At 40.4% G+C, this 13149-nt stretch overlaps 1 protein-coding gene and 1 long non-coding RNA gene across 5 annotated transcripts; one reads left to right on the plus strand and one right to left on the minus strand.

Annotated features, from left to right (window-relative positions):
• Positions 1-98: 98 nt before the first annotated feature.
• On the minus strand, positions 99-12952 carry LOC131325793 (uncharacterized). The gene is made up of 4 exons (XR_009199806.1): positions 12367-12952; positions 3899-3990; positions 3171-3243; positions 99-606 (listed from the first exon to the last, which is right to left on the minus strand). It is a non-coding gene; the product is annotated as an uncharacterized LOC131325793 (long non-coding RNA).
• LOC131325781 (V-type proton ATPase subunit a1-like) lies at positions 4119-10435 on the plus strand. Of its 4 annotated transcripts, none has more exons than XM_058358231.1 (7): positions 4119-4746; positions 4959-5275; positions 5860-6013; positions 6197-7067; positions 7817-8590; positions 8712-8818; positions 8946-10435. In XM_058358231.1, exons 1-4 carry the CDS (start codon positions 4723-4725, stop codon positions 6668-6670), a joined length of 969 nt encoding a protein of 322 aa, XP_058214214.1. In that variant the 5' UTR covers positions 4119-4722; the 3' UTR covers positions 6671-7067; positions 7817-8590; positions 8712-8818; positions 8946-10435. The 4 variants fall into 4 exon arrangements, 3 of the variants coding, with proteins under 3 accessions (XP_058214214.1, XP_058214213.1, XP_058214215.1); XR_009199804.1 differs by having other exon boundaries at positions 4129-4746; positions 4959-5075; positions 6197-6358; positions 6729-7067; positions 7817-8818; XM_058358232.1 differs by having other exon boundaries at positions 4138-4746; positions 6197-6358; positions 6729-7067; positions 7817-8818.
• Positions 12953-13149: the final 197 nt, after the last annotated feature.

Here is a 13149-nt window from a genome sequence, read left to right on the forward strand (position 1 = left end):
AGAGAGAGAGAGAGAGAGCATGCCCTCTCTCAAAAAATGCATTGAGAGAGAGAACATGCACTCTAAAAAAAGAATGCATCGACTACAATCTAAACCACCTTATGTTCTGTTTTACGACATACAATGATACAAAAGACAACATAACCAACATTCATCAAAATAAGAGTCTGAAAACACCAATCTGTCCCTCTGCTGAGGATGCAATGACTATTTACATACTTTGGGATCACCCTTTGTGTGTTTCACTTACAAATGGCTACCACCACCAATAATGACAATCAAATTTCAAAGGTACTAAAAGAATTGAACTTTTGAGGAAAATCATCTAAATATTATATCTATCAACTAATAGAGCAATACTACAGAGACTGCTGCAATCCCTATGCTGGCCTCTAAAAAAGCAACTCCTCATCAACATGATATCATATAATGTCGATATTATATTCAGCTTAAACATTTTGAACAGAAAAACCTAGCCACTTTTTTCGGCAAACTATAGTTTGAAAGTGACGATGGAACCATTGTTATGTCTTCAGCACTTCACCATATATACACCCCTTGTTCTTGCCGACTACCTGGAACGGTGTTGTCCAGTAGTAATGCCACCTGCAGTGTCACCACCATGTTCAATGACAGAAGCCCGTTTATAGCAAAATCAAACTGATTATCATCCGGAAAATAATTTAAAAAGTCAGCTGTTACGGTCACAACGAAATGAAAATCCATTACGATGGGCAAACATTTTGGTTTGAAAGAGGAACAACAGCCATGATGTTTTGTTTTGATTTGTGAAACAGATCCGTTTGTATACCATTACCGTCACGTGAAATGGGAAACAAGGTAAGAATATAAGTAAATCAAGATAATCTGTTGAGCTCAGCTCTATGTCGAGCGTTTTTCTTTCGTTTGGGATTATGCACCAAATGACATTTGCAAGAACTACAATGTGGGCCAGCCATTTGCAAAGATTTCTTCACATGGTGGCAGCGTTATTAACAGATGGGTCGTGAAAGTAGTTGGAACTTGAAACCGCCACTTATTCGATAACTCAATATAACATCATTAAATGAAAACAACGTAGGAGTTCACGAGGATTTGAATTTTTTTGCAAAGGTTTTAAGTCATTTATTATACCTTAAAGAGTAAAACTGCCTGAGAAATTTGTTAGCTTGTGCCTAAATAAAAATTACTGACCACCCATTTGGGACATCAAAGCACAAAGATTAACATTCTGATTTCGTAGTCCATCAAATTAACCTTAGTATATTTCACCCCAAGAAAAATTAGCAAATGTTGATGAATGTTGAACCAATCATAGAACAGTTTTAAAACTGGGAGCGACCATACCATCTCCTGCTTTCATCTCATGGTACTCTAAAGATTAAAGAAGTTGTGAAAACCTAGCCTTTCATCCAACCAATCATACCGGTTAAAAGAGCACATTTTTTGGGCCATTTTGCAAGAATTACTCAAGGGACATAAATTGAGGAGCATTCAAAGTTAAAAAGCCAATGACAAAGTGAAAAATACTTGAATCTTGAAGTTAGTATTTGAAAAATAGAGAGAATGTGTTGATGGAGGGAGAGAGAAGATACATGAGTGGGGTCCACTGGATATACAACCCGGAGAGCAACTTTTGCTAAAACTCGAGTAATTTCTTGAAAACTCGGTTCAAGGTATGAAACTTTGAGTATTCACAAGCTTTAAGGGACGCAAGAAATATATAGGATTAACCGCCCCTGCCTAAAGGCACAGCGCAATAGATTTTGGAAACGACTAAATTGAATTGGCCTTTTTCTACAATTGACCACCCCACCAACTGACAAATCTCCCAAAATTCATTTTCTCAAAAAAACTTCAAACAGGGTTGTTCGTTTAATCAAATTATGTACATGAAATTGAAAAAAGTACCACCCTCGATTCCACCAGCTCTCCCTTGAGACTATGGGACGTTAACAACAGCTTATATCCAACCAATGACATTGCCTATAACCAACAATGACAACAAAACTATCTAAACTTAGTAAGTAGATTCAAAACTATCTAAATTTAGTAAGTAGATGTTGTCTGATCCGCCTGGGGTCTTCCCACGTGTGCATAAGCCCAATCCGTCGGGGAGTATCCACGAAGTCCAGACCACATCACCTGAACCCAATATACATTGAATGACCCATATCCACTTAAAAGGCTAAGCTTTGTAAGTGGTGAGCCACCCAATTGTATATTAAGGTCTAACTCTTTTTCTATTTATCCAACGTGAGACTCAATCTTTCACACATGTTCCCAACAATCTCCCCCTCATGTGTGAACCATGCATTGGGCCTTGCTCCCCCTCAATTCGATCCACTTGACTCCCCCTTGATCCATGATCTTTTTTCAACACTGATTCTACTCCGGACCTCACCGCACCCACTCCATCGATCGAGAGCCATCCCCGCCTGCATCAATTGTTCCATTGAGAGTCACCTTCGAGAGTCTCCGTGTAAGTCCACCAAATCGGTTTGAGTACACCCAAAGATCGTCAACCATCAGCTCGGATACCACTTGTTGGGAGTCTAATCCGCCTGGGGTCTTCCCACGTGCGCATAGGCCTAATCCGTCGGGGAGTATCCACGGAGTCTAGACCACATCACCTGGACCCAATATACATTGAATGACTCATATCCACTTAAAAGGCTAAGCCTTATAAGTGGTGAGCCACCCAATTGTATATTAAGGTCCAACTCTTTTTCTATTTATCTAATGTGGGACTCAATCTTTCACACATGTTCCCAACAGTATATTCAAAACTATCTAAACTTAGTAAGTAGATTCAAAATATTGTAAAATATGGCTGAAACTCACTCGAGGTTCAGCTTAAATTATTTTGTTTTCGTTGAACACTCGAGTTTACCTTTTCGAAGACCAAAATATAAGCTGAAACTAAAATGTGCTTCATACATAGTTGCTTTGTGAAACTGAAATATGGCTCATGAAACTCGAAACCAATTTTATATGGTGAACATGGAACAATTTCCGATGCCAACAAATGGACATCTCTATGCATAACAAAAGTGGTGGGTGAGTTGGGCATGGAAAACATATTCCAAGATGTTGTTTTCTTAACTTATCTCTGTTTAGAAATATATAAGCTTTCATAAGGAAGATGTGAGGCATAGGAAATGACATACCTTTTATGTTTTGAGCCACTTATTTGAAACACTTTATGCTCCAATTGATTGGTGTAAGCCTACAATCATCGTGCTGCAAAGAGAAACTCCCGGCATTGATGCTTCAAACACCAATAGAAAAAATTGCTAAACCAGTGCCTATAAATCGACCACAATTTAAAGCAATTGGCAAGTACCTTTGCCTAGCAACCTGACTTCTAAAAAGCTTCACATACAGATCATTAATTTTCAGCATCAAGTTGATTATCCTCTGTTTAAACCTTAGAAGTATAAATTCGCTCTACGACAAATATGTAGTCCTTGCCCTCTTCTTCATCTTCTTTTTTCACATATGGTCAAGATTAAATCTAAGCTATTGAAAACTTATACGTTTTGAAACTTTATTCCTTTTTCACAAAAACTTCTTCACCATTTCTTCTTTTTCAACTGCTTGATGTGGCCAAGATTTATTCTAATTTTTGCATTCTCTCCAAGCCAGCTCTTATAGGTACATACAAGCTAGCCCACCCTAGCAAAGATACAATTTCTGCTAGTATGTGAGAGAGAAAAAGTAGCACCACACTCCTTTTTTTTTTTTTTGGGAAAGCACCACCACCACCACCACCACCACCACCACAACACTCCTTTGCATCAAGCTTTCCCAACTTAAAAGGGTAAGGAATCATGTACCTTATTAACCGATACATATTCAATGAAAATTCATTTGCTAGCAAAAAGAAGAGACTTACCCAAGCTTTCCCATTCCAAGCCCTATGCTTCTCAAGTTATTCACAACATTTTCCAAAAAATAAACATGAACAAAGTAATCAATCTAAACAATCTGCATAGGTGAAAAATATCTTGTTACGATTGCATAAAAGGAAATGAATATTGTTCAAAATTGCGGGCACTCGCCCTAGAAAATCCACTGGCCGCCCATAATCGAATGGAGTTTCAAATTGTGGCTTACACTTTGGCCATCTCCGGACGATAATGCCCCTCGGTTCGGAAACTAACAGATTGAATTTACTTTTATGGAGTTTTGGACGTTCTCGTCATTTTGTGTTCAAAAGTGGTGGGCCATAGATACTATTTGGGTTATTTTCGAATTACTTTAACGGGTTTTTAGACTTTCGATGTTTTCCGTCTGTGTCCCGATTTTTATACACTATTTTGTCCTTTAGTGCCGTTGGACTGGAGGGCTTTTTAGTAAAATTCAGTACTCATTTTACTGTACTCACGAACATTGCGCCGGGAATTCCGCCTTCCTGTCTCAAAAAAATCAACCTCTCGCCCCTCTCTCGCTCTTTCTCGCTCAAACGAAAGTTGGCCCAAAAAAAGGAAAAAAAAGAAATGAGAAACTCGTTACGTTCTCTGGACTGTAACGAAGAGTGAGAAAGGGGTGGTGGTGGGAGGGCGACGAACTCTCCACCACCGTCGACCAACAACACCGACGACCAGAACTACCGGCGGCGCCTCCACCTCCACCTCCGGCGACCACCACAAGAGGCGAAATCTGGTTGGCTCAGCATTGGCGAATACAACCGACGACCCCCACAACCGATGCCACACCATGGTCTCTCTCTCTCTTTATGAGGTAGATTTTCAGTTTCCCCTCTATAACTTGTTCGACCCAAAAAAATTAGGGTTCCGTTTTGATATGAAATTAGGGATTTTGTTTGAAATTAGGGTTCCTATAACATGTGAATTGGGGATTTTTTTGAAATTAGGGTTCCAATAACCAAGCTTGGCTTTATTTTGTATACCGCCTGATATAGAAGATCCCTAAATTTATTTTTTTGAAATTAGGATTTTTTGAAATTTGGGAGGAGCTCAGCGGCTTGGTCGTCTTCGGCTCCAAAATCAAATACGAGGACGGCACAAATATGGTCGATAGTCGGTTGTTTCAGAACTCTACCAAATCCTGTGAGTCCTTTTCCCCTTATCACCATAACGATTAGGTTTTATTATGTTCATATTCAGGAAGTGTTGCAACGGGCAACATTTGATAGCTATTCACAAGTGGGTGTCGTATTTTATGCGATGGATGCTGTGGAATCACCTCCAACATACTTTAGAACCAACTGCTTTACGAATTCATTTCAGGAAATTGTTGATGCGTATGGGTAATATGTTTCTTTCTTGTTCTTTAAAACAACAGTTAATGTTACAACAGACTGCAGAGAATCATTTCTTCCGAATACCATATTGGATGAAATTTTGATACACGTTATTCTGTGGTTTCAACTTTCACCATATGCCTGCCCACAAAAGAAAGAATTTTGTTTTGTATGGAGTGCTATAGCTCATCTGTTTCTCTCTTACTGTGGCTGTGGTGGATAACAATTATGGAAGCTCAGCCAACTCTATATTGCACTGAGCTGCCATATCTTTCTCCTGCCTAAATAGTTTATTTCCATAGTAAAGAAGGAACCCATTGTTGGTAGCCATGTGTTTTGCAAGTTTTACCCTAAAGAATTGAAAAAGAAGTAACTTACCAGCGTATGTTTATGATCTTCAGCATAAATTTTTTGCTCCGATTTGTTTTACTTTTGTATCTGGTGGTTGATGTGAATTTTTTTTCTAAAATTGTTTAACCTTGGGTTCACTGTTTTTCTGCGGAACTATATCCTTTGAGTGTTCCCGTGATTGAATTTGTGAGCACTTGCAGAACTGGACAAAATACTAATACGGTTACCTTTTATGGCAGTGTTGCTAGATATCAGGAAGCAAATCCAGTGGTGTATACTATTATTGCATTCCCATTTCTTTTCGCTGTGATGTTTGGGGACTGGGGTCATGGAATATGTTTGTTGTTGGGAGCCTTATTCCTTATATCTCACAAAAGCAAGCTTGGGTCACAGGTATGTTCTCTTTTCCGACATATTCTTGTTTTTGGAAGCTGAGAAGTAATCGTCAAATATTTATATTTTAGTTTAAATTATGCTACATATAATGTCCTTGGTGTATAGTTTGCCAATTGAAAATGTACAGCTTTGCTGTGCCTAGTATCTATTAACTTTCTTGAGTATTGGTTTTCCTTTCAGAAACTTGGGAGTATTATGGAGATGGTATTTGGCGGCCGCTATTTGCTTCTTTTGATGTCTCTGTTTTCGATTTACTGTGGGCTCATTTACAATGAGTTTTTTTTCTGTTCCCTATCATATATTTGGAGGTTCTGCTTACAAATGCCGAGATGCTACATGCAGGTATATCTTGTCCTACTATTTTTTCTTCTTTCAATAGTCTTCAAATCCACAAGGGTCTATAAAGGAACCAAGTTCTTAGAAGTGGCTTACACTTTGCCATACCCGAACGAAAATGCCCCTGGCTTCAAACACATGGAATTTCAATTTGCTTCTTCGTATGTTGGGCGTTTTAGTAATTTCGCACCCAAAACTGGTGGGCCATGGACACTATTTGAGTTATTTATAGATTACTTTAACGGGTTTTTGGACTTTTGTGGTTTTCCCTCTGTGTCCTTTTTTTTGCATTCTATTTTGTCTTTTGTGCTCATTTGAGAGAGGGGTTTTTGGTAAAATCAGTCGACCTAACAGTGATTCACGCAAATTACGCCAGAAATTACGTTTGCTCTCTCTCTCTCTCTCTCTGGTGAACGATCAGAGAGAGAGCGACGGAGAGAACGAATTCGAGAAGACGGAGCATCGTTACAGATGATCGATGAGATCTACTCCAACGACGTCACGAATTCCAGCGTCGCAGGCCGATCATCAAATAGGTTGCAGAAATCGAAGATTGAACTGAAGAAGAAGAAGAAGAAGCCGTAAATGGAAGAGCAAAGCGAGAGAAAATTCCCAGCCTTCCCATTCAAACCCTACTCGATTCAGATCGACTTCATGAACGCCCTCTATCAATCTCTCGACTGAGGCGGCATTTCCATGCTCGAAAGCCCCACCGGTACTCCTCTCTCTCTCTCTCTCTAGATTGAATTGGTTTTTTCTGCTTGCCAAGTGTTAGTCCATATAATGCACATTATATGATGTAGTTTCAAAGAAAAAAAAAAGATTTTTCATGGATGAGTCATGGGTAGAGAAAGCCGCAAGGGTTGGGTGTGGTTCCGTACTTCTCCCTTCCATTCCAAAAGAAAAGGGAAGGACGGAGAAGAAGAAGGCCTGATGATGGAAGCCACCAAAACAGAGGGCATTTTACCCATTGTACACCCTCATAGCTTCGAATTTGAGTTCTTACTTTGTGTTCTAATTTTTTTTGTTTAGTCAATGGAGATTTATAAAATGGTATAAGAAAGTTATGATGTTGTTGTGGATAGAGGAGTTCTAGGAGCTTGAGTTGTAATCGACAGAAGTGGTGGGCCACGGCCACTTCTGTCGATTAAATAGTGGCCACGGCCACTATTTAGGTTATTTACGGCCATGATTTAGGTTATTTATGAATTGGATGTGGTGATAATATAGGGGAATTGGAAAAGGAATGTGACGTTGATAATATAGGAGAATTGGATGTGTGAAAAAGACCCTATGAAAATATTACAAGATGGTTTAACATTTTTGAGAAACATTGTTGCTGGAAAATGGATACGATAAGAAATACTTCGTATTTTGAAATGTAGTTTGTGAAAGGTATTCTGCCAACTGATTTGATGGTGATAAGGAATCTGTGGGCTTATTGAAGTTGATGTTCTTTTGCAGGCAAGAAAGAGTGTCCTTAGAATTTTTAGAGATATTATGGAGGAGAGGAGAAATTCCTTGACAAATAATTATGACATGCTGGACTATCTGCTAAAGGAAGAGGATCCAAGATACAAACTCAATGATGAGGAAATTCTTGATCAAGTAGTTATGATTCTCTATTTGGGTTTCAAAACCGTATCGACTACTTCAATGATGGCCATCAAGTATCTTCATGATCATCCATCAGCTCTTCAAGAAATCAGAGTGAGCAACAGTCTATACATTGTCAAAAATTGATCATATTTGATGAAAACTGGTAGGGTCAATAACTCTGTTTCGATGCAATTGTCTGTAGGATGAGCATTTTGCAGTAAGAGGAAGGAAAAAGCCAGAAGAGCCACTTGACTGGAATGATCACAGGTCGATGGTTTTTTACACGTGCGGTAAGCAAGTTGACAAACCTACTCTACATGGCCAGAAATCTTGTCGCCGAGAATCTGTCCTTCTCTCCTAACGTACTGTAAACTAAACTAAACATGGAGAATCTCCGGGTACCAAATGCCGAGACATCATCATGCGGTTGTAACTCGCAAATGTATTGGTAGAGGGGGACAAAGATTTTGAGAATAAAGGATCTTGCACCTCTCAGTACCAATTCCCCTTCTAAGTCCTAATATACTTATTGGAACCGTATATCTCTCAATGCAGGTGATATTTGAAACATCAAGATTGGCCACAGTTGTCAACGGAATTTTGAGGAAGACAACCGAAGGAATGGAATGGAATTGAACGGTATGCTGCGAAACTCTTAGTTCGAACTAGGGCAGAATTTTTTTGAGCCGCTTGTTCATTAGGGTTTTTCCTGGAGAAAAAAGAGGGACAGATTTGCAATTTCATGTTTACTCTTACTCAGGATATTTTATTCCAAAAGGATGGAGAATCTACATTTATACAAGGGAGATCAACTACGATCCTTTCCTATATCCAGAGCCTCAGAAATTTAATCCATGGAGATGGCTGGTAAGCTACCAAGAAAATTTGTAATCATTCTCTATTTCTTTACGAGCCGTAAAGGTTTTGCTTGAGTTTTCTGTTCGGGCATGAATCTAAAACTTGAGGGATATGGTTCTTAAATGCTACCCGCCAGGAAAAGAGCTTGGAATCTCACAACTCCTGCTGCTTGTTTGGAGGGGGAAGCAGGCTTTATCTGGGAAAAGGAGTTGGGAATAGTTACAATTGCGATATTCCTTCACTACTTCGTCGCTAGATACAGGTACTCAAATTCTATGTTACTCATCCAATTCCGAGTCCTGTGGTGGCAGCAACTATGTTACACAGACTCTTCTGTACGTTTAAAGTACTTGTGTCTGGTACTCTCTACACTTGCGCAAGGGTGCATGATACATGCATGTCTGGAAAAGTGTCTAGACGCTCACTTGAAAACCATGTGCAATGGTTCAAGTTTACTGTTGGGAAATTGTGTGTAGAAAGCTAAAGCATAATGAATGAAATGCTATAGGACATCAAGCAAATGTCATAATATATCCATGCTGGAGAGAGACTTTTGCTTACCATGGGCTTTAGTTCAAGCCTATTTTTTGATTGATGTGCTTGATTTCAAATCATAAATACGGAGTGGGGAGCATGTGTGAACATATGCCCAACATTCCCAATAGCTGATTTGGGGACCCCATCTGTGAAGGAACATGTACATAATCTGCATGGTTCAATGTTTCTTGGGGAGGAGGATCAATATAAGCCTGCAAATGAGGTGCAGGGGGCTGAAAGTTAACTCCAGCTTGCTGCAATTCAGCCCCAATTTGCTGCTGCTGTACATTAACAGGCACAGATCTCTCAAACTCATACTTAGGCTGTGACGACAGAGTTTGAGGGGTAGTTGACATCATCATCTGAATACACAACGGAGCAGTAGACACTTCAGCATTATATGAAGGGGTAGGATCCACACAAACCTATCTTGGGTTATGTTTCTTGAGTTGTGGCAGCATTGGCTTTAGGAGAAAACACACAAGTAGATTTGGCCTGACCCATCAATAGCCTCGTTCCCACTCATGTCCGAATTCTGCGTGGATGTTGCACTTGCCATGCTCACCTTCCTTGCGATACTCCCCTGACTCCACCCATGATCCCATTCACTGCCTCAAAGTATCACTGCCCACTATCTTGCAATTCGCCGTATTGCATCAGCCCAGAAGAATCAAGCTCTGAAATTGAAAATAGAAACACCCTCAACTTAAAAGACCCATCCGAAGACCTCTCGACGAATTTCTCGTACTCATCCATCATATTTTCGGGATCATCGAAGCAGGACTCTCACAACAGTTTCTCGGGAACCGCTCCAAAAACTAATCAAGCTTTACTTGCATTCATTCTTGTCTTCTTCCATAACAAACATCGCCATCTTCAAATGCTCAAAACAATACATTTTCGGAAAATTGTACTTAGCACGCGATTCGTGCAAAGCATGTCGCGTGACACTAGTTTTATTTATAAAATTGGGTGCGGCCCTTTTTCGGGAAAGCGCGGCGAAACGCTTACAATTCAGAGTCGCCACTTGGGTTTTGCGGTGTGCACCCAAGAAATCGAACTTGAAACGCTTGCTAAGTTGTATGATTTTTTTTTAAAAAGGCGTAGGCCGGTCCGTCGTCACCTTCGATATCTGAGGTTCGGGAGCCAGGTTACGAGAGGGGAAGGGTTTTATGGCACCCCTCTCGCCCAATCCAGAGATCGGTCTCTATTCGGGCATTTTATAAAACATTTGCATTTTTCTCTCATTAATCATTTTTTAGCCAATTAGGGCGGGGGAACAGTTAAAAGGGGAATTAAATTGTAACAAGTTACATTTATGTGACAAAATGTGATGGATGCTTGTTGAAACAGATGATAATAGATTGAGAACAAGTACCTGTAAGCATTTTAAACAAACTGGAGCACGTTGTCCCAGAATGGGGCACGCAAGGAGAATGAGCACGCAAGGGGAGGCTGTATGCACTGGCCAGGCCACTGCATACAAGGACTACTTCCGTGCGCCACTGGTATACTGGCGTGCGCCGGAAAATCTAAACTCACAGCTCCTGTTTCTCAACCCTCTGGGCTCTGGAAGGACCAGTGCACACCCATGACAAACCACGCAGTTAATATGACAGAATAAATGCAGTTACAGGCAACAGAGATGGCTTTTAGAGCAATTAAATAAACAGAATGCCCCATAAATAGTGTGGGGAATATAAACAGAGGCCAAGGCTTAATTGCCATGCAAGGGCCAGCCACAGACCCATTGAAACTATCGTACGCCGGTTCAAGGACTCCGTACGCCAGTTACACTATTTGGTCAGTGCTTGGCTTTGCATGATTTGGGCTCTGGAACATGACTAGAAGGATCCCAGAGGTCCTCTAAAACAGAAATAACAGATGATAACTGCACAGCTCTTAAAATACAGAAAGCAGTAAACTGGTTCTTATCATGCTGAAATGTGATAAAGTGAAGAGAAAACAGAAAGATGGGCGGTCAATGATCCCCACGCCAATAGTGCACATACCACCATGACTGGCGTACGGCTTATTGTTACTGACGTGCGCCATTGACTACCATACACGATCCTTGAAATGCTGCCAGCTTTAGGGTCAGGACTGGTTTTGATTACCAGCCTTGACCCTGCTGGCACCCCTCAGGGGTCAGAACAGACTGCAGAATAAAAGGTGGTATACCTTTCGGATAGAGTTGGGTGGATGGTTTGAGCTTGAACTTGAGGCTTGAGGCTTGAGGGATGAATGATGAGTATGGGGTGTGGTGTGTGTATAGAGAAATGTTTGCTTCCCCTTTCAACTGATGAGAGAAGAGGGAAAGCAAAAACAAAGAGAGATAGAGGAGCTTGAATGCCTTTATGAGTCTTAACCTTGTGAACCCTTTGCATACAAATGCAAGGGGGGTATTTGTAGGCCAGGAGTGGACTGAGGAGAGGGCTGTTCAGTTGGGTTAAGGGGTGGTTAGGTTAAGAGAAGCCTCCATGCATTAAATGAATGGGACTTGGGTTGAAAGGTGGTGTAGGAGAGAGGGGGAGCCGGCTGCACAATGGTAATCATCAAGGGACTGTAGACTACGTCAAGGTGGCCACAAAAGTCTCGAGCACGTGGTTGAATAGTGATATTTGACTGACTTTTGATTGGCGTGCACCGACATTATACTTGCGTGTGTCGGTGGTAACTGAGTCAACGGTCGATGACTGACACGTGGCAGTCGACCAGCGCACGCCAGCACAGTACTGACGTAAGCAAGTATGGCTTTGCTGAGGCCATTTGGTTCTGGCTTGAAGGATTTGGACAAGGCTCGACAAAGATTGAATGAGGTTCAGGACGCTCAAAGCTCAAACACACCAATAACCTCGAAATATTCTTGACTGTAATCATCATTGGGGAATCAAAGACCGTAAGTAAACTAATCTGGATAGTTCAGAATAGGGTGTCTACAAAAATGCAAAAGAACAACTTGGGTTCTGATTGCACAAAAAGGACATGAAAATATACACTAAATTTTAGGATTCAACTACCATTGTGGTGTCTTGCTTGAATAAGAGCGGAAATCAATTCCTTCCGAAGGAGAACAAAGTGGAGGCTCAAGTTGGACACCCCATCCCAGGAGGCTTGATGGAGTAACCAAAATTCAACGACAACATCAACCAATCAAACAATTAGCATGAAAATACTAAATCTTTTTTCGCTTTTGTGTGCATAATTATGAACTTAATAGATGATTCCCCTAGCTTCCCATTCCTTTTCACCCATAATCTTATTATCCCTAACAGCTTTCCCCTCGATTCCCAACACCACCAAGGGTCTGCCATAATGATCCCCATCAAAGCCAAATACTAAATGTAATAAAATCTTCAATTTTTACACAGCTACAGGGGCGGAACAACAATTTAGTAACACAAACACCACTATAGGGGCAAATTACTTGAAAATTCCTTTTCACATTTTTGGCAAAAACTAAACAGCAGAACAGAGAAATTAGTTACACATGCACATCGAATAGATTGCTGACAAAACAAAAATAAGGATCAACAAATAGTTGCAAAAGGTGTAGCATTTTTTGGACAGCACAAAGACGAAGGAAAGGAACAAAAAACGAAAAAGAAAAAACCTGTTTTAAGAGCGTCAACCTTTGCTAAAATCTTCCAAAATATACCAGAAATAATTTTGAATTTTGAACAGGGAAAGATTCCATACGGGGTTATAAATTTTGAAGAGAGAAAGATAAGAACCCTTGGGTCAGATGAACATCAAAACTCAAATTCAATCTTTGCCGTCCAAACTGCCACAGAGGACTGGAC

This window comes from Rhododendron vialii, chromosome 5a (assembly GCF_030253575.1).
Source record: "Rhododendron vialii isolate Sample 1 chromosome 5a, ASM3025357v1".
Classification (NCBI taxonomy): Eukaryota; Viridiplantae; Streptophyta; class Magnoliopsida; order Ericales; family Ericaceae; genus Rhododendron; species Rhododendron vialii.

Coding starts and splice junctions, on each gene's coding strand:
- LOC131325781 (XM_058358230.1), top strand. CDS start 4,723: ATGGTCTCTCTCTCTCTTTATGAG. Junction 5,276..5,859: donor GAAATTGTTGATGCGTATGG/GTAATATGTTTC, acceptor CTTTTATGGCAG/TGTTGCTAGATATCAGGAAG. Junction 6,014..6,196: donor AAAGCAAGCTTGGGTCACAG/GTATGTTCTCTT, acceptor TTTTCCTTTCAG/AAACTTGGGAGTATTATGGA.